The following is a 25,930-nucleotide window of genomic DNA, read 5'->3' on the forward strand; positions in this document are numbered from 1 at the left end:
AAAAAGGAAGGATTTAGTGGATTATCCTGAAAATAATAAGACTATTTTAGGTAATGTTCTACATTATTTGGTCAATGGTCATAAACTGATATAAACTTTATTTTGACTGAAGATCTTTCCTGTATGAAGTCCATATTTTAATAAGTCTTCACGTGTTAAGTGTTCGGAGCTTTGTTTCGACCGTTTACTGGCTCGAAATTTTTACAGCGTGAGCGTGATAGTTTTCGAAGCTTTTTATCTTATGGAAAACTATTTTTCCCAATATTTCGACACCGGAATATGCTACATTGTTGTATATTTTAACAAACGAATGCTTACATAATGAAAGGATTAATAAAGTACTCTACAATAAACGCTTTAATCGACAAGTAAAAGGCGGTACAGCTTTTGTGTACCTAACATACAGTGCTGTACTCTGGCGCGATAAATGTGCAGTGATACTCCTTATTCTCCTAATATCTACTGTTTATTTTCACTATGGCACTTTATAGTCAGTATTCGATATTAACAGAACGAAACAAAACGACTTGCTTATGTATGCTTTATAATTTTTTCCGTGGATTTAGTATTTCTTTTTCATGTTTAAAAGGATCAAATTCTTGGTAAATTCACAGGCATTTAATTTATTTAGATTAAATATTTGTGGATAAAATTCTCTTTCTGTCAATTTCAGGTTACCTACTTTAAACTCGACAGGCGAACGAAATTTTTATTTGCTAACTGGGTGACTAAAGGCTTTGATTGAAATAGGAAGGATTTTCAGTTATCTGATGGTAATTATTTTAGCGATTTAATAACAACCTGTAATACTTGTGTAATACTTTCTGTGTGTATTGAACTAGTACTTTTTTTTTTCGTCACAACGTGCGTCGCTTCAGCGACATTCGACTTCACGTATGGGACCCATTTCAAATGACTGTGCTACATAAAAAAGGCCAATTAGAACAGTTATAAACTTTATTGTATTTCTTTCGAAATTACAAGTTAAATGACGACCATTCTGAATGGCTACATAAACATGTGGTCATTAAATCCTGGGGGTGGGAGATGGTCAGCGTCCGGCGGAGGCGCGCGTCGGCCGGGGCGCGGGCCGGCGCCCGGGGGCCCGAACGGGTCGAAGCGGGCCCCGGGCGGCACGGCACCCCTGCATTGGAATACAATAAACAAATTTAAATGATTATAACCTTCGTCGAGTGGATTATTTAAATCCTAATCTTAACTATCCCAACGAATATTGTCACTTTCTCCGGCTGCAGTGTTATCATATTATGACGCAGTATCGTCAGATTGTGTTCAGTCTGTCCTTATATTCAAATTCTTAATATTTATTTCAGGCTTATGATGTTAGTAACCATTTATAATAACTTACACTAGTGTTAGTAAAAACAAATATTTCTGCCATATATTACGAATGAAGAGATAAATTTCAATATCCGGCTAATATAATATTATGGACATTTTTGTACCTGGGTAACCCTCCAGGGATGCCCATACCGGGGTCGTCAGGCAGTCTATTGGGTCCAAAGGGGTTGAACAACATCCCTCCAGCGCCAGGTGCGAAGGGATCCAAATCAGACCGGCCCAAATTGCGGAGGGGAGATGGAGGCATATCCCTGGAAAATTAAATATATTAGTAGTTGCAAGAGTAAAATATAGTTTAAGGTAGAAGTAGTACTTAAGTAGTGAGCCTACTGGCATGATAGAGGCATCTTTAAATGTTAACAGACCACTGTTTCAGCATTTCTTCTCAGCAGCGGTCATTCTGAAATGCCAGTTATTTGTAGCTTTGTGAGAAATACTATATAATTTAAAAGTTTCTGTGAAGGTCTGATTTCTGAATAAATAGTTTGACTTTTGCTTTCTATTTCTTTCTTTTATTTAAAAATTAAAGTATTGTGTTGTATTCTTGCAGCCGAATCAAATTCATACTAGGTTCCTCTTCATTCATTCATTTCATTGCTGTGGGTAAGACCGTCCGCCTGTGATCGAAAGGACTCAGTTGCAACTCCTACTTGTGCCACATGAGTTTCTATACCAATCTAAATTGTGTATATAGTTTTCACAGGTTCTATTTATTATTTTATAGTTTATGCTTAAGGCTATGTACTCATGTAACAAAATAAATAAAATATTAAAGGTTCTAATACAAAATGATATACCATGGATGAGTGTCAGGCTGAACATTGGGTTGAGGCCTGGGGATTCTCAGTGGGTCGTCTGGTGGCATCCTATTGTTTGATTCAACTGTAATCAACAGAAATTGTCATGAGTAAAATATAAACATGTTTAAGAAGATATGGCTCTTATTTGAATATTACTTTTAAAAACAAATATCTTGTAATTTACGTTAACTAAATCAGCTACTTTTCAAATAACAATCAGAATGGTTATGAATATGAAAGAGATCAAAGAAATATTGATTAGTCCTGCCATTGCGTCATTTTACCACCACTAGACTGCACATTAGAAAATTTTGTCATGTTTAATAGAAATGCATACCAGTATTTAGAAGCTGGGTACTTGGACTGGACATCCTCTTATATTGTTGTTATCTTATGTATGTGCAGGATGAAAAAGATTCTAGTTCTGATAGCCCTTAAATTATAATAAAAAATAGTGAAGGCTTTCTACTAACTTTGATGATTTGATTTAACATTTAAACAGTCATGGTGAATCTTACAGTTATTAAAAAGACATAATGAATTACCTTTCAATGTTGTTCATAATTCATATAATAATAAGTAAATAATTATATACAAATGCATCACAATTTATGTATTAATGATGCATTATACTAACAGTGTAATATGAGAGTTCGTGAGGGTATATAATTGTCACTTTTCTGCAAAACACACTTTGATGAAATTAGGTACTGGTATGGAAAGACATATAGAGATGTATGTTTCATCTCACTACAAATCTACTTGTCAGATTTTGATGAAATTTAAATCCTTGGGTTTGGCACAGGTGGTATTCATACATTTTAAAATACCTACAGAATCTTTCAAATCACAACTGAATAGTATGATATTAACCTCTAGTTGTAGTAGTTTGAGTTTCGGATGAGGTTGTTGCTTTTGATGTAATGGTATCAATGAGATCCCTTTTAATGTTAAACATCAAATCCTTGTGGTCTGGCATCATCTTGTTCACTGGTCCACTGAGTTCTTTTACTACATCTTCAGTTTTTACAGCAATGTTTGTCACTTGTAAATCTTCAGATCTCTAGAAAATTTGTTGTACAATTTGTTATCACACATAGTCCCCATTGGATCCTCTAAGTCATACAAGTCTGATTACAGCAGATATTATGTAAAAAATAATTATTATCACAATACTGTTGCTGTATTTTTTCTTATTATTTAACATCCATAATTAAATGTTAAGAGACAAAAAGATTTCTTGGATGATGATAAAATTAATAAGTGAAAATTAGAGCAAGCACAATCTTTAGATAAGAATTTAAAATAGCTGCTCAAAAGTTTTTGATTTGAGTGAACAATGTTTAAAACCTTAATCAGATTAATCATCAACAAATTACCATTAAATTAATGATCAAATTTCCGTCAGTGTTGAGTCCATGTAAGATGTACAGCTTGTCTTCTAAGACGTATCTCAAAGTGTAGTTCTCATTATCATTCCATCCTGTTGGCAACAGTTCACTTTTTTCTTCATCGCCGGTTAATGTGCGCTGGAAGTAGTAAGAAAAACATGCATTCTTGTACCTAAACTTAATGACTTTCAATTATTAAATACAATTAGTGTATTGAAGTTTAATCTTTATATCTTTACTTGGAATATTCATATTGTTTCTTCAATGAATGTTAGTTAACAGACTGTAGTTGTATTTCATTGCATTACTTTTGGAGATGTAGCTGTTATACTGACCTCATCTCCAATACCAATTGTGCGAAAACCTCTTTTTGTCAGATTCCAATGAATAAATGCGACAAGGACATCAGATTTCTTTTTGATATCTTTTTCAACAGTCTTAAATGTTAGGTCCCACCCGTATAGTGGATCTCCAGCCATTATAACTAAAAAAATTGATAATACGTATAAGTTTTCATGCGATCATTAACTTTTCCACCAGTAATAAAGCAAAATCACAAATAACAATGCAAACCGGCAGAATTTTTGCAAATAATGTTGTCTCATCGCTTCATGTTGTTTTTGTTGTAAGAACTGTCACGTCATTGTCAGTGTCACTGTCTAGTCTTAGTCTATGTTGCCATAATAAAGAACTTTATATAAAATTTATCATGTTTATGACAGGGCATGCATGATAGTAAACCAATCACAGAACCAACACTGTTTAAACGAGTTTTTTCTCCATTTCTTATATCTCATAATTATTACAGAAAAAATTTAAAAAGTGCCTGTGAAGGTCTAATTTTTGAATTAAATTGCTTTGATTTTGACTTTATCCCACCGACCCAAGACCAAGAAAACTATATATAGGTACGAGGGGCAAGTAATGAGATATCTAGAAGATTTATACAACTTTCCGGCTCGACATGACCGGGCACGTGATGAGAAAAATATGTTTCAGCCTTCCCTTTCGTGTGAGAAGATATGACAGAGTCTATATATACGACACTTCTTCTTTTTCAAATCACATTCACACGTATTTATAAAAATAAATTCGATTTCTGATTATATGGTTTATACCGGAATGCTTTATATTATACAAAGTACGTCACTAAAAATCGCTAGATCGGTAATTTATACAAGTAGGCACAGCACTAGGCAACGTAAAAACAACATGGCGGCCAGTGTCAATTCGGGAACGTCGCGATCGTAACGTGAAATAATGTATTTTGTTGTTTTAGAATATGGGTGATTATGTGCAATAAATTAACGTACTCTGATGTGTAAAGTGTTGTGTTTTACAATTTTTTGTGTAATTTAAGTGTCAATATGGCCTCGGATAAAATTAAAGTAGCTGTTCGGGTTCGTCCCTTTAACAGGCGAGGTGAGCTAGTTTCATTTTGCTAATAAATAAAAGATTTGATATCTTTCAGGTGACTACGTGTTTTCACATTTTATCTATAATATGTTTGTTCAGATAAAATGAAGGAAGGCTGCATTACCTATTGCGTTTTAGCACATTGCTTCTCTTTGTATGATTTCTCATGAAAATATTCACTTAATCTAAGGAAACATAAACAATAACTATGTTCTGCTCTGCATAATTAGGGTACATAATTCTTTATTCTTTTAGTAATGGTTTTCTCACTAAATATTTGAGAAACTAAAGTGATTTTTTCTAGGTCTTTGATTACTTGGTGTCCTTTTTGGAAGTAGGTAATTTTTCTAATCAGGGGGTTAATTTTTTTCTTGTACATTAGAATGTAGAGACATTAGAATGTCTCTTTGACCTTGAATTTCACTTGTTATACCTATTTAAGTATCCTATTCAAAAGTTGAACTAATAATTTATATTCTTGAAAAAGGTACTTAGTTAAAATTATGTGATGGATAAAAATAGGTAATGTTGTGTAAAGAGCAAAAGACAAGTTCTTATTTAATCTGATATGTGTGTCCAATACTTATATTATTGATTACTAAAATTATTTATGGAAAATCCATCACCCACTCAGTTACATTCCAAATTGATTCGACCTTGTGAATCACTGACTGATTCAATAACAAACTGCTACACATTTATGTAACAAAAGATATCTTTGTCAAAATTGTACTATTCAATACTACAATGAGCTACTTATTTCCAGTTAATCTTTCATGGTCTTAATTGCTAAAACAATGTCTATCATTCAACTTGTTTTTCATACTTTTTTACATTTTCTATTCACCAGTACTCAAGCATGAATATTCTTGTTATCATTATATATACTTATGAAGAAGACCATAATATATCCTGATTGATTACTGGACTGAACACTTCTCACTCTTCCTCTGTATTAGAAGTAAAAAACTGTAATAAAATAGCAAATGGAAAACTGATTTTTGTTTCCATTTTTTTGTGAGGAATATTCTATCAGGTTACATTCGTTGCAAAGACCACTTAATCTTACAATATTTTTTATGCTTGGCCTACAGGATACTTAATGGCCAATGTCATAAAACATCTCTGAGCTGATCTTACATCCAATAACTACTCATCAGATGATGCAGTTCAATATTTTATTAATATTTTCCATAATTAATCTAACTATAATATTATTTTAGATTTTGGCATTGTGTTATTACTGTTTTATAATATCTACAAAAATTACCAGACCTAAACCTAGATTTCATGATATTATAATATACATATATTAAAGGTAATGTCAGGTCTGGTTATTTCTATAGACATTATAAACAATGTCTACACCTAGACTTGACCAGAATATACCTAATCATTTATTGTTTAACTTCTTGTACCTCCCAAGTCCTGATTAAGCCACTAATGCAGTACTGCATGATTGTTGTTTATATGTTTTTAACTTAAAAGTAGTCTTAGTAGTTCTTATATATATGATATATAGGTAAAATCAGTATTGGTATTTCTGGTATTATCATAATCATGCTGTATAAAGGGAATAGGTATAATAGCATTGTGAAAGCCACAGCTGTGTGACCCATATTGGCTAGCTTGGTAATATTTATTTCAGCTCATTTCAATAAGGTCTATTTTGTTTTGATATTTTTTGAGAAAAACATTTGGTCTTATTTTCCTTTATTATCTCTTTGAAGATATGGATTTATTGTAATTTCCAGGGACGTGTCGATGGTATAACTAACGATTCAATGCAGTTTCCCGTGATTCTGATTCAATTCCTTTTCAGTCTGCCTCTCGCCATTGGTCGATCTTTCTCTGCAGCAGGACATAAAACAAGCTAAAAAATATTTAGTTATTTTGTACTTAAAAAAAAAGAAACAGTTTGGGCTTTAAAGAGTGGCTCTTTCAGCGTCTTTCGACATGGTAGTTAGATTGGTGGATACAGGGATGTGATTGTGGGCTATTGCTCCACTTTGCGGAACGTCTTACGTAATTTGTTATTAAATCGATTCTCAGCCGTTGAGCCGTTACGGATTACGACGGACGGGACTGTGGTCACTCCTCGTTGGTTGAGCAACATGACGTTTTCAAATACCCTGATTTTTATTAAAATATTAATTATAGCCAGCCCCAGTGCTAATTATTAATATAAAAAAATTACCTGTTGTTAAAAAATGTATATTGGATTGGGATTGAAAAGAGAAATGGCTAGATTTAAAGAAGTTTCATGATGTAAGCATCAATACCTATGATTCTTTAAATCTAGCCATATTATCAGCACTTTATGTTTAGGAAGCGAAGCACCGGAACGTCAACTGGTCTCCAATACTTCAAAGTTAATATTTTTTATTACAAACTATAAAACCAACGTTAGGATCGTCTGGCCAGTAACAAGTGTGTTGTACATAAGGCCGACATAAAACAGTCTAGTAGAACCGGATTTGAAAGACTACCGCGGGGTGTAAAGGAACGTCTAAAAATTTGCTCGACGATACGCTGAGCTTGTTCAACTTTATTCTTATATTGTTATGAGTCATAGACCGTTCAAATGCAAAATATTAGACACATACTGCCGACTGAGTCATCACATTACCTGTACCTACCTCAGTTTATTTTGTAAACATGTTAATAGTATCTTTGTTTTTATTTTAGCGTAAAACGGATTGTGCTTTGGTTTCTTGTGCCACTTAGTTGTACCTTGACCGCATTGTTATATAGAGACTAGCCTATACCTTATTTGAATAATACTATATACAGTTAGTGTAATACCTATTTAATGTGAAGATGTTGCCCGGGGCTTCGCTCCCGTGGGAATTTTGAGATAAAATAAAGCCAAGATAGCAATCTTGGGTAATGTACCTTTCCAATGGTGAAATAATTTTTGAAATCGTTTCGGTAGTTTCGGAGATTATCCGCCTCAAACATACAAACTTACAAACGCTCAAAACTTACCTATAATAGTAAAAATAGGCCATTTATTACTACTTATAATATTTTATTACTACTTATAATAGTAAAAATAGGCCATTTAGCCACTTTGTGTTTCGTGTTAGTAACATAAAATTAATCCAACCACTATATTATACAGAGGAAGTGCAGGTCTTATCACCTACTACTATACATATACTACCTACATCAGTAGATAGTATAGTAATGTAATCTAGCAACTACCATTATCAATCCTATAAGTACATAAAGTATCGTATAGTATCGTATCTTTGTCGTGAAATATATGAAATGAACTAACTCCCGATGTCTCGTTTCTAAATTACAAATTTTAATAGCCTTCATTTCTATATAGAGCAGATTTGTAACAAATTAGGAAGTATACACAGCGAATTGTATTAGCATTCGTGTCACTTGTCGAGACACCATTACCTCACTGTTTGCTCCTCTACCGTGTCTAATGGCACTTGTTTCAGCCGAGTCTTCATTACTTCCACCGCAGCGGATACCGTGTAAGCGAAATGTGGCGTAGATTTGTGACATATTATTGTCCTGATCTAGGTATTCTTTTAAGACATTTATGCTCTTTGAAATCTGACTTCCTTTGTCCGACGATCTGACGACGTGATTTTTTTTCCTGTTAAACTCTATTAATTATCTTAGACCACATGGTCACATCAATCGTAAGTTGTGAACATTTGGCAAGCTAATATCTAATCTAGTTTTTGTGTCAATACTTATTTGTAAACATCTGTGATTATAAAACTGACTGACTAACTGGAAATGACTGAAATTTATTTGCAGATAAAAAAAAACATTGCTTATGAAACTAATGTACCCTACCTACGATATGCTTGATACGCAATAGGTATGAAACCTTTCAGAATTAATGGATAACCGCAACAAAATGTGTTAAAAGGAGATTAGTAAGATCTCGAAATTAATCAATTATGTTATGTATTATGGCCTATATATATGTGTTTAAATACGGCATTTTTAGCATTTTTCATTGTGTGGGTTAAAGAGAAAATAAAAATGAGGGATTACTCATTAAAATATGTAATAAAAGCCCATTGTCCCACCAGGGAGTCTTTAAAGTAAAAAGCATCTCGCGTTAAATAGGTACTCTCATTTCTTACAGAATTGGAGCTTGGAACACAATGCGTGGTGGACATGGATGGACAGCAGACCATCCTGCAGTATCCACAGGCACACGACAAAGAAAGGTAAATATTAGCAAATATAAATAAAACTAAAGATTTACATCCAATATCTTTTAAGTTTTTATGACACAACGATACTATGAGCATACGCTCAATTTGTGAAACTCTTGTGTAGTTTGTATCTATATTTCCACTCAAATATTTGATAAAGAAAGGTATAGTCACCAATATTTGATTCGCGGAACTCCACGAAAAGAACATAAAAAAACTCGAGTGAGCCGCATCGTAATTACTTTTAGGAAATATCGATAAACGATCTAACCTTAGACTACTTCCGTGCCCCAGATTCATATGAATAATAAAGAATAGGAAGAGAGAAGTTTCCACATTTGGATTTTATAGTCAAGGTCCCGAGTGTTTGCGACGTCATAAAATTTTGGCATATAATTACTACTAGCGACTCCTGGAATTTTATTTATTTAGTACATACTACAAACATAACAAAACAAACAATGTGTACCTATGTTTCTACATATCTTAGTTTTAACTTTTAAACTGCGTCGTCTTGATACATCAATTAAATGAATGAAATCTTTAAAATGATTTGATTTGGTTGCCAAATATAATGCAGTCTTTGCTCGCGATGCTCTGATTGGCGCGTTACCTCGACTCGTTGCGCAAGTGGCGCTTGCGCACGTTCTGTTAGCGTAGCAGAACAGTACATAGCCGGATATTTGAATGAAAAGGATTTGGGCTTTTACCTTAATAAAACCAAATCCAGAAAATGCAGAATATAATAAATAGAATAAGAGCACTCATGTCCCCCTGTGATGGCTACTATATATACATAACTTCGGCAGCTGATATACAGCCATAGTATTATCGTGGTACTCTTCAAATATTATTTACAACCATTACCGACAATGAAGTTCCAATTCACTGTGTTATAAAAGAACTTCTTTTCATTTTTTATTTATTCTACGGCCATGCTGAAGTGTGCTTAAAATGTTTACTTAATCCATCAACGGTTCATTTCAAAGGGCTTTATGTACTTCAATCGAATCTCTGTTAACGTTATTCAAGCAAGAGTAACTATCACATAAAATTAGATACATCTGACGGCTAGATGTCACTTAATTGTTTCAGATTGTAACATGTTTAAAGTCTTTATCTGCGTATTTGTCCCATAAAAAAACCAGTTCGAACACAGGTGAAACCACGGTGGAGCACTCCCGGCAAAGAAACAAACGTTTTATGTATGCACACTAGAATAATTTGTGCAGGTGAAATAAAATTGCAGTGTTGGCGCCATAATCGAAACCGTATAAGGCGATTTGCATAGATTGGGCAGCACATTCGATTCTAGTCAGTTGGCAACTGTTAAATACATAACTGAATGTGAGACCGTTTAAAACGGACCCCGTTTTAAACGGGTGTGAGTGAGTGGCCATACTGTACTTTTTATTATACTGTGGTTCTAGGGTGACTAGCCAAAATTACCAAAGGTGGCAATGGGCAATAAAGAGCCAACAGCATTCCCGAAAAAAATATACTGAGCAGAGGCAGTTTTAGTTGGGTCTCTATTGGTTCCCCTATTTTTTTGTATTGCTAATATAGGTTGGTACACAAACTTTTTGCTTAAAAATTTTTCGTACATTTTTATTATTCTTAATTTATTTTTGATTACCGCAACATTTTACCGCCGTTCATTTACTTCCCTAATTAGTCTGTAGTCCAAATAATTTATTACTTCTAATATTCATAATGGTTTAATTAGGTTTCTCACTAAACAGTTAAGTACAAAAGTATAACGCCTAATCTTTATTGTGCAATAATCTTTATTTATCTACCATTATGCAGTACTCTTTCCGACCTAACCTAACTTTTGGGACACATATCCAAACCTAACCATCTTACCTTTTGTTGGCATAGTTTGAAGCTCCTCTCGCTTCGCTAGCTCCGCTTGGTGTGTTCACAATACTAACCTAACCTAACCGACACAGCTAGGTTTGTTATCTATATTTCTTTTTTTTATTGCGGGGGGTTACCCCCTACACCCCCTGCTGTGTCCGACTTAAGTTTTTAACCTGTTGTAGTATATTTCGAAATTATTATTACATACATACAGTTGATATGAGAATATTGTCTCAATCACTTAATAGTAACCTAGTTAATTAAAACTAGGTTACTATTAAGTCTAAAGAAATAAATTCCAAACGATTTTAGGATGTCTTACAACAGAGATCTAAAATTGTAGCTAACAATTATAAAGCTAAATTATTAAAGTGCAGAAAAATCTATTAGACTAGATAATAATTGTGCGTTGTAAGTTTAGGCCAATAAGCTTTGGCGAAGTGAAATTAAAAACAATCATTTTAAACGAATCAACGGGTACCCGTTTTGGTTTGGTTTTTTAAAGTAATTTCAAGTTACTTTATCCGTCGCTATATAGGTACAATACAATATAACTGGAAGTGCCACATGGGTCCTGGTTATAAATGAGTAAATTCCACGCGGGTCGCGGCTGCTCACTGGCTCACCTGTCTGACAAAGCCGTCGGAATTTAATAGCTGACATTTTCATAGTGCCTACCTGGGCTGTGGTTGGGTTTGATGATTATTAAATCTCGCATTTTTGCGGAATACGGTATCCTGTGTGTTTTAACATATTATAATCTAATAAAAGCTACATATTAAAACTGTGGCCTGTGTACCCCAGAATGTTTGAGACATATAGATAGGCAACAATAGCATACTCAAAGATGGTTGACGTCATGCAGGAACCCGGTTGTAAAATCACAGCCGAATCTTATAATACAAGATACCCTAGTTCACAAAAATACAGTTAAAAGACCACAGTCTGTTAAATTGCACATTCCTGTTTTACAGTACGTACTTCGTTATGGGTGGGTAGGTACGTACGACCCGCCTCACTCGGCTGTTGGTGTATGTCGATATAGAACATGACCGATTAGACCCTGTATCCTAAAATGCAAACGTGAAGGTCGTTTTAGCCAATGGACACGATTTAGAAATTAGGACAGTCGATTTTAATATAGGTCAACCTTTCACAGATTAAATAATAGGACTTAGTGATTCTCTGCTTGTATTAATGAAATCTAATTAGATTTGGCTATGCAGAATCACTATATATTACAAGTTGCGCTTAGATTGAAACTATTGATTATGCGAGTTTAGCATAATTGCTCCAAGCAAGTAAGTCGCGCACCGGTATATGAAGTATACTATTTAACCTAAATCGGCTTAACATTATGTAAATGAAATAACTTGATTTTACGTTATTTTATATATTACGCTATTAAAACATTAAACAACTGGCGCATACGGTTTATAGCTGCGAGATATGCAAATCATCCTGTAAAATGTCGCGTTATATTTCCATTCTCTTGGATACTGTCGGCTGCAAATGGATTCTAAGTTTCAACGTCGTCTACTTTACTATTTCCTAGCTTATGTTTTTCGTTATCATTGCTTACAGAAGCGAAATAACGTTTAGTTCTTATATATTATAAAAATAAGTCCTGCTCCTGTCGCGTCTATCTGCCTGAACGCGAACTAAAACGCGAAAAACTACCGGACAGATTTTTGTACGGTTTTCACCAATAGGTAGAGTGATTGAGGATGTTTTATGTGTATAATTTATTATTATTTTACTCGAGCGAAGCCAAGATTGGCCGCTAGTATTGTATAAACAACATGGGACTGCCATAGCCTTCAATTTGATTTATCCCAACCCTATTAACAGACATAAAATAAAACACATAGAATTAAAGTGTCGAAACCGTAAACTTTTCTACATTCTAAATACTGCATGAAAACAGGATTTCCATCCGAAACAGAAATGAAATTTTAATCTGGGTCGGGCTGAACCTGGGCTTCTGCTAAAAGCGAAAAGCTCTTGCAGAACTTTCATCAGATTTTTCTAACAAACAAAAGACCAAGCTAAACTTGAAATGGAAATTAGGGCCTATTATCTAATTAAGGCGTAGAATTTCCATCGTGTGTTGACACAGAATCAAATTCCTTTGAATGCATAAGGAGATAATATAATAATAATAAAATAAAAACCGAAATCCTTGTATGACCTGTTAAATCTCGGTTTTTATTGATCAGGGTCGTCGACCTTAGGCGTGGCGAGATGTTTAATCATGTTAGTGTTTTGATTAACCGTTCTGCAAGGTAAACGCGAAACACGGTAACGGTAAATGAGAGCATGCACCTGATAGCATCTGGAGGTGAGAGAATGCTTTATGCGTGGCTGTGATCGTTAGTTTGTGTTGATTCTTAGCATACTATTTGCTTAACGATGTGAATATATATGAATTACGCGACCGAGAATATATTTTTCTTTTTTATAATTTGTTTGAAAGACAATGCGAGACAAAAAGGGCTTCCCTTTTGTTTTCCACATAGATGACTGAAATAAAATATAGTAAATATAGTACCTATAGAAGTATTTCATAGTCTAAGGTTATTTATCAGAGTCTGTATTCTCTTACTTTCCTGTAGCGTGACTTAAAACTATCTTCTTACAACAAAAAATAATTACCTTAAATTGTTGTTTTATTGTCAATTTGTTACTAAATATATATGGCTTACGTTGCGTCATTCCAAAGCCCTCGTTTTAAATTTAACAAAGGTTCATAATTTCCGTTTCCAAAGTAGGTAGTAGTAGTGACAGAAATCAATGACCAGACTTACTACACGTACCTATTAGTTACTTCCTCTCGAGGATAGGATGCGATGTATCTTCATTTTTAATGAGTTTATAAGTAAGAGCAATAAATATGCAATACCTTGTGATCCGGTATTTTCCCGATATTTGTTGTGCTGTGAATTCAAACTGTCGATTAAAACATTCACTTGATGACTCATCCTTGTTTCCCCTCAGGTGAGTCAACAATTAACATTTCTGGAACAAACAATGGCTGCGAAAGAAACATCACCAGTGTGTTTTTGATCCACTGAAATATATTTTGAAATTACTTCGAATGATTAACACTTAGATATTTTATATTACAAAAACTACAGCGTACCTAAGCAGCGTTATTGTTTTGTGGATCCCGGGGCTTATATGTATGCATCACAATCGATAATGACACCAGACTCAGATGAGAGAGACCAAGAAAATCTAGAAATATTGACTGTATTATGGCCTTGCGGGTTTTCTTTCTTACGCAATGGGATTATGCTAAATGTTTGTCGGTGCTTGTACAAGGCCAACAACAATCAATCAAAATTTAAATGATATATATTTTTTACGTTCAAAATAAATGTACTAACATGAAAACATTCTAGCAAAACAAATCGGCTGAACAAAAAACAATGGTCTGAAATATGATGACACGCGTTCGGGCTGTCCGACCGTAGTCGCCGCCCGCAGACATTCACACAGTCGTCGATGTTGGCTGGTGTTACTAAATCAGCAATTGATTTTTTGTCCGGTTGTCGATTCAACGAGGTTATTCAACTATACATATTTTTTGCAACCTAATACATATAATGTTGTGATGTAGTATGAAATCTTACTTTTTGGAATAGAGCTATCAGCTATTTGATAGGAAAAACATAGGTAACACGTATAAGTAAAAGGGGCAATAACAAAATTTGTTACAACCATGTAGGTACATAGTTGCATAGTTTTATTATTTATATTCGGAAATGAGACCTTATTTTAGACCACAGTAATGGATTTTTTTATAGAACCTAAGCAATATGAAATAGTTAATCGCCATTGCGTGTTAGGATACACGACAACGTCTTCATATATTGATTGACCCAAAAACCCTCTAGCTGTTATAGAAAATAATTGGTATTTACTATTAAAAAAATATGTGTATTATCTTTTTATTTCTTTTAAATGAATTGTCTACTGACTCCTCAGACTGGTTCAATCTTCTACACTGTCATCATTTGACCACGAATTTCCATATCTTCATTATTAATCCGTGTAATCTCCTCTTCTCACTTTGCACAGAAAAAGTCGCGTGATAAAAGTTCCCCAGGAAATTCGAATGTCACATTTATGACGGTTGTTGTAATGTAAAACAGGGTCAAGTAGAGTTGAAGCAGAAAGTAAGTCTAAAGTTTAACAAGTTTTCTTGTATAAATAACTGCGCGTTGTATGTTTCTATGTGGCCGTACCATTAAGAAAAAGATATTAATGTTAGAAATCTGTTTGTAAACTTTTCCACTAAAACTGTGTAGAGTGCTAGCTATGCAAATTATCTCGATTAGAAAATCAATAGTTGCCTTACTTTACCCAGATTACGCTATTTAAAACAATCTGGAGGTCGCTTTGTATTCAGCTCTCGGATACCAGTGGAATTATTTCAGTCCTGTCCCGGCCTCCCTGCAAACTAATATCGTAGGATTTATCCATAGCCACCATCTTTTTTCTTCCTTTGATGGAAAGATAGTCTGTTGACTATGGATATCAATATTATCAATATCTGAATTGATTAAGCGTTTGATTGTTGTTTGATTTCTGTTTATTGTGTTTTGTAATAACAATGCCAGTGTACTTTTAGTATATAATTAACAGAATCGTTGTTTATCCATTTCCATCTTGTTAGAAAGCTAGACTGCATGATCCATGGATAGATACGAGTATGTTTCAATTTTTCAAACAAGAACTCAATCTCTCACCATTCTCATAGATATTAGTGTCATCAAGATATCATCATATGTATGAATAACCTACCTACAATATATGCCATTTATGTCATCAACAGAAGCGACACTACCCCTGCGTTACTGATAACATTGACTAGGTAGGTGCTCACAACCTTCTGTGCTTTTATCAGCTTTATTACACGAAATTCAAGGAGTATTTTTGTAGCTTGTACCTTCGATCTTTTTACAATATTGAAACGTAGTCTACGTTTCAATATCGATTATGTATTTTTTCAGTTAATATATTATCTGATCTCTGATAAACTTGATGATATTCTCTGTTAGATCCACTATGTCAATAATTCGTGACGAGATTATAAAAATATACAAGTTAGAGTATGCTTGACTTGACTAATACGGAAAAATGTTTTAAATATCAATTTGTGATAATGATGATGATTGACCTACGACCGTGTCACTGTCCGCGAAGTAGAAATTTATTTAGTTTCGCGAATTACAAAATTTGTCCTTAATATGGCTGAAATCCTATTTCGCTGTTTCTTCTTCATACTGGATTTACTTGAAAGGTTTCGTAGTGACGTAAGGAGCTTAACTTTATTACACTAGGAGCTTCAATGAAATTGTACTGTACTCTAAGTTTCTTTAAAAAGTCCACATTAGTGAACTCTGTGAGTCTCGTACGTCATGTCATCTTGTCACATTTTTCGTGAGGTAGTGTAATAAGAGATTGAATACAAAATATACCGAATTTTACCCTGTGGCCATACAAGATGTCTCGACATTTGACTTTACTCCCATGATTATCTATTAATGTCAGCATTATACATATGTATATGCTAGCCGAGTTCCCACAGCAATCCAGAGTTTTCGACCATAATCACAGCCCAAGGCGGAAGTGTTTGGATCGTGATATCCCGAGGACCCTAACAATCTCTTTGTGCACGACCTCATTTCGCGTTGAATACCCGCTTTATTCACTGTCGGATGAATGTCTTGTGATTCTTGAGTACGCGAGAGAAAGACCCCGTGACAGCGCTAAAGCGTCGCGGATTATCCGCTATCCGGTATGTTATCTGTCTATCTATTTATTTAAGAAAAACATCAGATTTACTATTTCTATGAATAACATATAGTTTTTATTTCTCGATAGCTGTTTATTTTGTCTTATCTTTATGTACTTTGCTTTATGATCTTCTAATTTATTGGTATTAGCAAAACATAGTTTGTTGTCTTTGAGTTCATTTGTGACAGCACCTTTTTTAATATATCAGTTGTTGATACTGTTTTGTTATATTTTTCAATATTGCAGGGTATAATATACTGGGGCCAATAAAATCGAACCCGTAATCCCTTGAAAGTCCTATGTGGAAATATTGAAATATGGATCGTAAAACGATAAACAACAACGATTGTACAGTAATCCATATGTGACCCAGAAGCATTGTTCCAGTGATCCTTTGCCGCGAACGTAACATATAATGAGTGGGACAGAGGTATTTTGTTCCATTCGAACCTAAAGCTAGGTTAATTACGCTTTGCGGATTCCTACCCCGCAGCGCCGGAACTTGTGGGAACCTAACCACATTTTGTGTACGGCCAGCGTAATAATTATATACCCGAATCAAATTATAATTTCCACCGGTATAATAATAGAAACTTGATTTAACGTTGAGCTGTTATTGTTTAACAACAAATGTATTTTGTATTCTATATTATATATCTAAATTTGTATTCTGGTCCAAGTTTCCCAGATCATTTCATAATATTTTCATTTAATATTTTTAAATGAATGTATAAGTCGTTCCCCACTGTCTGTATTCTTAGATCTATGTATTCTTAGATCTTTAAAACTACGCAACGGATTTTGTTGCGGATTGTTTTAATGCATAATGAATCCTGAGGAAGGTTTAGATGTATAATTTAATGGTTTTACTCGAGCGAAACCGAGACGGGCCGTTATTAATTTTATATTCTGTAGAAAACAGGCGTGGCTGTTTTCAATATTAGATAACAGTCTAACCCTACATCTACTACAAGTTGCTAACGTGTCTCATTCGGTGTTCAAGTTCTAAATCATACCAATTACATTATAATTACTCGCAGCTTTACTGCAGCAAGCAGCTCCGGAATCTCAAGTGGATACATGCTGAACCCGAGGAGTTTGCTTGCAGAATTAATTACACTAGACGTAGTAAACTGTACGTGAGCGCAATTTCAGCGCACTTAGCCAGGCAGTTACTTGGCGAAAACATTCAAATTAACGCTCCTAACTTCCTGCAGTCCAATAAATGTGGATGCAACCTTTCGCTTGTAGACATTTTGGCTCTTGAAATATACTTATAAATATATATTTTCGGCCGTATAAAAAAAATTACATACTTATACTTAATAGTATATGTATACTTAATTATTGATATACCCTACAATTATTCTGTATTCGTAACCTGGCTTGCCGAATGTTTATTAACTTGTAAGACTAACTCAAAACTTCTTCGAAGTTTGTAGCCGTTATTTGAGTTTTGGGGAAGTTCGATCCCACGGGATCTCACTTAAACCCCAGTAGCGACGGACATCTTAGCACCTTTCGGCATGCTTCAAGTATCTTTGGGTTTTGATATTAACATTTACGGGGAGTAAGTTAAAGCTTCTCAAAAAATTACGAAGAAAAATTTACAAAAGTTATAAACGTTGCTCGCAGCTCGCGAGTCGAATGTTTTTCAAAATTAGACAAAGAACCCTCTTATGCCAACACAAAACCGAATGAATTACTCATTTCAGACGATTAGGAATCTCAATACCACACGATTTATCCGTATAATTCGATTGCGAATCGCAAAACCCCAATCGACCGTAATAAATCGAGAAGTTAAGCTCGTTAAAAACGGACCCCTTGTTTGCTTCAACTACTGTGTTATGCCATCGCATAATTTAACCACGAATCCTGATTTCGATGAGACTTGCATTTCATTTTAATGTCGATTGGAATATCCGATCACGTTTGAGAATAATAACATTTTTGTGAATGTTCATGTTCACATGAACATTTTAACTTTTACTTATTACTAATGACACTGCAAATATTTAACGCAAATTTTCTTTTGACTCAAATGTAAAGTCGATTCGAAAACTTACTCGCAGGTTATCTCAATTTTGAGAATATAATGCTCCGTTAGCAATTAATTTGTGATATTTAAATTACCTCGAATCACCTTTCTGTGTTATTATGATTGTTATAGAGTGCCCATTATTATTTCTATTGCCGTTTGTAGACCCTTTTTGGGAGAAAATAAAGGTAATTACGTTTCGCGAAGATCGCCCCACTCATGATGAGGATTTAGGGGTGCTTCCCGCAAACTGTACCGTTACTGCAGACCAGCCTCTGAGGGATAAATAAAATTTATTGCTCCGTATTTCTTTCTGCTCACTGAAATTGACTTATGTAGGCTTTGAGAAAATAGCCGATGAAATATGAATGACCGTATTTTATTGAACAAGTCTTGCGTTCAGAATAACTTTTCTTAGTTTGATTGATCTTGATCCGTAACCGATTATTTATATCTTTATCAATGATATAGAAGAATGATATAGATATGAAAGATCCCATTAAATTGATCACTGAGATTATAGATTATATAAGATTAAATAAAATATCCGCATTTCCAAAACTAAAAACGCAGCAATTTGGCCACAATACAACAGACAAAACGAAATTCGGACTACGTATGAAATCGGATAAAGGCGGCTTAAACTATTCATTAGGTTGTTTCAGCTCCAGGAATTATTTATAAGGAGCCGGGCAGGGCTGTAGCTCGGGCTTGTGGCCTCGTTGATAGATGTGCGGGGCAGTATAATGGATTTGTTGGTTCAGGACCTCAATGTCGGACAGGTGATTGTTTAGATCTATAGAAGCTAGACCAAAAATTTATTATCACAAGCAGTTGTATTCTTAGCTGAGTATCGCTACTCATACACTAGGGACAAGAAATAACAAATTGATAGCGCAAACGAATAGAGTTTGAAAGCGTTAATTGAAAAGAAATATTTCCATAACTTAACAAAGATAGCAAAAATATGTTATATATTTAAAATATTTTTATCTGTTTTTCTGAAAACGCGAAAGTGCAGAATATTTATTTATTACTAATATAAACACAATGGGCCATAGATGAAGGAGATCCCGCAAAATTAAGTGTTATTTTCTGTTGCCTGGTTTATGCTAATAGTTATAAGAAGTTTCCAAGCTTGTGCATTCTGCTCCGACTTCGAGAGGCTCAATCGGATGATGGAACTTGGAAGTGTTTGAATAATGTTAGGCTCGATGAATCTAGAGCTTTATAAGTTTCATTCTGAGTGTTCATCTAGTTATAGGGTCTAGTAAAATCGATTTACATATTATTATAATTTTAAAGACCAAATTTTTATGCTCATCATCAATGAATGTAAAAAAAATACATTATTCTTTTTATATTAGTTTTTTCATTGAACGTACGGCCAGCTGCAAAAATCCAATAATACTTTCATTAGGATTTAGGTACAAAAGTACACTTTTGCAGTTGATCGTACATACCTATCAGGATAAGATCCTAGAGGTAAAAGCATAAAACCAGAAAAACATTTAAATGTAATCAACCCTACAATCGTTTGGTCAGCAAACCCAATGTAATCTAAAAAGACTGCGCAACCCTGCTCATAAGGCCCTCATCAACTGAAGTGCCCTCATACATAGCGCCCGACCAGACGTCATTCCTCTTTATGGCAACTGTGGAAAGGTAGCCATATCGCTCGTTCATTTTAGAAAAGCGAGTTCGTGTAACTTGTGCGGTGACTTCCGTTTTATTATAGCACAGTCGAGAATTATTATGTGCTATAATGGACGTCTCTATCGGTTATAATGCGTCATTGTCCCGAAATAGCCGCCATTGTGATACCTAACTTTTGAATGCAAAACCTACCTAAACAAATCATATAATCACGTTCTATTAACGGGACTTTAGCACGCAGGAGCATTTCGACTTTTTCATGAGGTCTATTACGACCATTTTCATCGACCATGTTCATTCAAATCAGTCCTCAGTATAATAAAGGCATATTACGATTTCGTATCAAACCAACCTAAAGTCTTGGGATATTTTTGAATTTTAATATACGATAAAGTTACGGCTGATTTCGAAACGCGCTTATGAAGTTTCTGTATCGAATCGTATTTACATAATGTCGCTTACATTACGTCGATGCGTGGTGAATTTCGGCATTGTTTGAGAACGGTAATTCTCCATGAAAAAAGTTATTGTTTAAATATTTTTTTTGTCATTTTATTTTCGTTGCGTCTAAAAAGAAATTCTTGAGGCTGGCGGATAGGCTAAAGTACGGCAACCGAGCAATTTACGTGAAAATAAATAGAAAATTTTCAGCGGTGAACTACTTACTAGATACGGAAGTCTACATTATATGTTGGTCATTTACTTTAACGATAGCTGTTAAGAAGCATTGTCGTAAACTTTTATAGTGTTGCTACTTACATAGTTTCAACATGCGTGACAAAAGATCCACAACGGGACTTAGGGTTTCATATAATCGAACGGGTTATGTCCACAGCCGTTCATTAGCTCACAACTGATGATTGAGGTGTAACATCACATCAGTGACATAGCGGTAAACTGGCGCGTAAAGATGTAACAGGCCATCATTTACATATTTAGCAGGTATACCATGGAATAAACTTCCCTCTGTGGTGTTCCTGAATAGGATCTATATTGGGGCCTTTAAGAAAAGCGGCGAACCGTTTAAAAACAAAAAGCTTACCATTCACGATACGGTTGAGTCTAACCTACAGTACCCACATGTACCCACAGCTGACTTCATAATGTGAACAGACGACCGCAACGCAGCCGACCGAGCCAGCTCATTCACGAGACATTTGACGCAGCACCGGTTTGCTACTGTACTTTTATAGAGCAGTCACTTTTGGTTACTATTCAGCATTATTATGGCAACTTTGTAAAAAATATAGCATTTTTTATTTGCACTAAATAATGTGACAAAATTTTAATTCACCCAGAGGTTCCCTGAAATTGTAACTCGTTTCATATAACATCTGTTCATGATGATAATTGTATTGAAATAATTACATTACATATACGTATATTTTCAGTGTCTATTGTTAGATACATGCCCCGAAAAACTTGTGAAGAGTTTTTACCAGTCAATGGTTAACTTCAATGGTTTAACTACTTTCTAAAGCATTATAATAAAAGGGTCATTCTATTTAGTGCACTACTAATTACGAGTTCATTGTTTCCCTTTTATAGAGATATCTTCCGTATTGTACAAGTGAACAACAGCTTTTGTTTACAATACGCACAGGTAGTAGTTTGTACATTAACATGCGGATATGCGTCTTGATTAGGCTCCTTGTTAGCTCTATTAGAATTAATAATTTCAAAGATATTTTTAGATACTGTACAGTTTATGTAATGCGGATGTATTTATTCTAAACCAACACTTTGCAATAGTTTTCTTAAGTAGAACTTTAAATATTTTTACATACAATTACAATTGTAGGATAACATCGTGTGCAATGTGCAAATTATAAGAGGACTAATTTTCAGGCAGTTTCCACAAAGTTCTGAATTTGTTAAGAGTACAAAAGAACCATTATGTCTCGCAATTAAGAGTGACGCCTACTGAATAGATAATAGAGGGCAATAAACCCTCATCACAACTAAATGAGATAGCGGCTATAAAAAGTTATGCTAATGGACACGTGAGTGAATCTGACAAGCGCCAGATAACCTTATCTTGGAGTATTTACTTTGAAATTAGTTTATTTTGCTTGTTTTGCCCTGTTTAGGTTATGCTCTCATTGATATTATTACCGCATATTAGGTCATTATGTTGATTAACATTCGTTGAGTAGGTATAATAAATTTTCTAAAATGCTACGGAGCAGCAGTAAAAATAAATGTATGATAATCGTGAATGCACTTCGCATCTGTTGAATCATCATCATGACCTCACCACAACAACCGTCCAACAATAGTATTTGAATTAAAATATATGTTATGTCATTGCTGATGTTCGCGACTTCGTTCGCGTATGACTCCAGTGAATTATAAATACGAAAGTGAGAATGTTTTTTTACTTAGTTATGCCAAACCAGCTGGACAGATTTTTTCATAGATTATATGTATATGATCCGACATCATCAGAAATTAGGCCTAAACTTTACCGCTTTCTCCACGTGGAGGCACTCCCAGCTTATGTTATTGTGTATTATAAATCATAATCCTAAACTCCAAAACTATGAAATAAGTAAAATTACTTTTTACGCTGAACAACTTTTGCCGTTATAGTGAAGCTGTTTTGTTTGAATTCCACATCAAAAGATAGATCTTCGATTTTTATTCGTCAACAGTAAATGCTCAACAGACTAAACTACTTTTGCTAAGGCGTCATTTCGATATCTCTATAGTTTAGATGGTCGGGAGTAAGGCACAAGCTGTTTTAGTTTTCAAAATTTTGCACCGGTTTGATATACAACAAAAAAATAAACATTCAAATCCATCAAGTAGTTCCGGAGATTAGCGTGTACAACACGACAAAATTAAAAAAAAAAAATCTTGTTCTATTACTGGTTCTTCATCGCCGTAAATTATTATTTTTTAAATATATTTAATGTACAAAGTTTTTTACTGTTTTATTAGTATTTATTAATGATTTTGTATAGATAAAGTTGATTATCAACACCTATAAAATCTCTCCTTCAGTGTACGCGTGCAAAGAGTTTAATCTCCATAGAGGATCGCTATTGATTACTTCATCACAGTATCTCATTCCCGAAAGTCGCATCATCGCTCACTGTCACGAACGATCAGCGGTATTAGGTATCAAGGGATAAGTCCGGTTCCCATGGGATCGGCTTCCATGTGTGACGTTGATGTACTGTTATATTCACTGCGGGATACGTCAGGAGATTAAATGTTTCATGATCTAAGTTAGAAGTAGTTTCCGAAAAACGTTTTCCTTTACATGTGATTGATACGATGGTCTGACGGTAAATGTATTTCCACTGCTAGAATTCACGAGAATAAATAAATGTGCTCTGCGAGTATTTCTGTTTTAGATAAACAGCGGTCTCAGTTCTACTGAATTTGAATAGTTTATAGAATTTCTGAATGTAATCGTTTGCACGTTTTATATTATTTTTTTTTGCTTTTATATTAAATTTTTCGATCAATCCCAATATATCGTGCAGTGTCCCAGGTGTAGAGAACGTGAAGAACGAGGAATGTGACGCTAGCACATTTCTCGTCAAGTCACACTCGACAGTTCGGATTAACTTTTGGGGCGCTGATCTTACACTGTCACTTGTTTTATTTTGTTCTGCGTCGTTCATGCCTGGGAAAGGATTTTGTTCCTATTTCTCCATGAACTTCCTTAAGTTAATATTGGACACATGTTCTTTCCGCTCAAGTATTTTGTTTGAGTTTATATGTGGGCGACTGAGCGTTGTTCTACTGTTGCTTATTGAGATTAGTCTCAACTCGTGACTTTTGTCTATGTTTTATTTGACAACTTGAGATCGAACGTCCCACTTCTCCATTTACATTTCAAGGATTTCTTTCTGCCTTTTTATTGCGAAATCATTCCGCTATACCCAAAGTGAATCACAAAATCAATTTAAATTGATTTTCTTTAGATTTTCGGATGCTAAGGTCTTGTGAAGTGTCTGTTGGTATACATAGAGCGAATTCTTTCTATTTCCACAAATGTGTGTCAATGTTTGCAGTTAACACCCATATGTAGTAACTTGTGCGATAAGTTATCAGGATCAGTCGGCCTTGGTCTCTATCGCGAAGCTCGTACTCCGCGGAGGTCATTACATCACAACACGAATATATATAAGGTCACACACAACACACGTCTTTGCATATATTAAGGTAAAAGCACGCGAGATAAACGCGGATCCGAACCTAAGTATTCACGAACAAAGTCAGAATAAAATTAATATGACATTGGAAGACATTTACTATTGTTTTTACTAGGAAATACAGTACATAGTTAATAAGCATGAGACATTATTGATAAAGTTATGATTTGTAGGCGCGGCTCGTATGTTTATCTATGTTTAGAATGAAATGAGTGATAATTATGTCATATTAATGCTTGACTATCGCTTCTATTTTTTTTAATTATTTATAATTTTAATTTTGTTTATTATTTATTTACAGGTAATCATAAAGTCAGAATTTAGAAATAATCCATTATCGTGGGGAATTATTAAGACAAAATTAATATAATAGTAATGTATATAGACATAGATCTTAAAGAATCCGAAAAATAATAAGAATTAATACAAGCTAGAATGGAACTAAAAATATTCACATGATGAAACTTCTTACATTTTTGACGCCGTTCAAAATAATTTTTTTAACGGGTGCAATGCAACAAATTGCGTCCTTGCTGTCAGTCTACACGACACTCACATGCGTACAAATCGTGTAGATCCTTTAGATAGATTCCTGTCGTACTCATTGACAACATCCATTCATGGTAAGGTTATCGGTACTCGTATGTCCTTATTTGAGCTAAAGAATGCTATTTGAAGTTGTTACCTGCTGCTTTTACTTTGTTATGTCGTTATTGAGTCAATTCGATCTGAAGATAAATGTCAAAAACGATTATTTACAGAAGTTTCTTAGACATTTTTTTTCAAATCTGTATCGGAGCAAAATAAACTGAAGATCTAAAACATTTCCCTGTTTGTTTTGTGCAATATAAACGTGAAACGGAACACGTTGCTTCTGACATTTCCAATAGGCGTGGAGTCAATTCAGCTCACGTGGCGTGGGCTGTCCGAAGCGAAGTGATTTTAATTCTCTATAGAGTTTGAATATACACATTGAGTAGATTTGTATAATCAAACATGTCCCAAGAGACAAGGCTCAGTGCCAAGTAACAATAACTAGAATAGCTCTTTACTACCTTTTCCAAATTTTAGTATTTTCAGATAATATTTCTTCATTTCTGCCCATGAATTTATCTTTTTACTATCTACGACTTTATTAAAGGTATATTTTTCTGCATCTGCATTGCATTGCTCTATTACAAAAAATGTAGAATAGGCAACAAACAGTTGTAACGAAGTCATCAGTAATTCA

General features: G+C 34.4%; 2 protein-coding genes and 1 long non-coding RNA gene across 10 annotated transcripts in view; 2 read left to right on the forward strand and 1 right to left on the reverse strand.

The window, feature by feature from the left end:
* The first annotated feature begins 62 nt into the window (after nt 1-62).
* LOC128675378 (uncharacterized) lies at nt 63-1,460 on the forward strand. Its single transcript, XR_008405271.2, has 3 exons — nt 63-602; nt 674-773; nt 1,335-1,460. It is a non-coding gene; the product is annotated as an uncharacterized LOC128675378 (long non-coding RNA).
* On the reverse strand, nt 940-4,228 carry PI31 (Proteasome inhibitor 31 kDa). Its single transcript, XM_053754710.2, has 7 exons — nt 4,127-4,228; nt 3,889-4,037; nt 3,542-3,691; nt 3,036-3,225; nt 2,160-2,244; nt 1,467-1,613; nt 940-1,144 (listed from the first exon to the last, which is right to left on the reverse strand). Exons 2-7 carry the CDS (start codon nt 4,030-4,032, stop codon nt 1,009-1,011), a joined length of 852 nt encoding a protein of 283 aa, XP_053610685.1. The 5' UTR covers nt 4,033-4,037; nt 4,127-4,228; the 3' UTR covers nt 940-1,008.
* A 536-nt stretch (nt 4,229-4,764) lies between these two features.
* Nucleotides 4,765-25,930, forward strand: part of Khc-73 (Kinesin heavy chain 73) — a 102,532-nt gene continuing 81,366 nt past the window's right edge. For all 8 annotated transcript variants that reach the window (XM_053753173.1, XM_053753193.1, XM_053753235.1 and 5 more), the window contains exons 1-2: nt 4,765-4,975; nt 9,093-9,177. In XM_053753173.1, coding sequence (XP_053609148.1) covers nt 4,921-4,975; nt 9,093-9,177 — 140 coding nt within the window. In that variant the 5' untranslated portion in view covers nt 4,765-4,920. The remainder of the gene's footprint in view (nt 4,976-9,092; nt 9,178-25,930) is intronic.

This window comes from Plodia interpunctella, chromosome 2, assembly GCF_027563975.2.
Source record: "Plodia interpunctella isolate USDA-ARS_2022_Savannah chromosome 2, ilPloInte3.2, whole genome shotgun sequence".
In the NCBI taxonomy this organism is placed as follows: domain Eukaryota; kingdom Metazoa; phylum Arthropoda; class Insecta; order Lepidoptera; family Pyralidae; genus Plodia; species Plodia interpunctella.

Bases quoted from the DNA above. Each gene is read 5' to 3' on its own strand.
- PI31 (XM_053754710.2), bottom strand. From the start codon at position 4,032: ATGGCTGGAGATCCACTATACGGGTGGGACCTAACATTTAAGACTGTT. The intron at 2,245-3,035 runs GTTAATATCATA...TGTTGATTACAG, and splicing joins TCAAACTACTACAACTAGAG to TTGAATCAAACAATAGGATG. The intron at 1,145-1,466 runs GTACAAAAATGT...ATTCCAATGCAG, and splicing joins ATCCCTGGAGGGTTACCCAG to GGGTGCCGTGCCGCCCGGGG.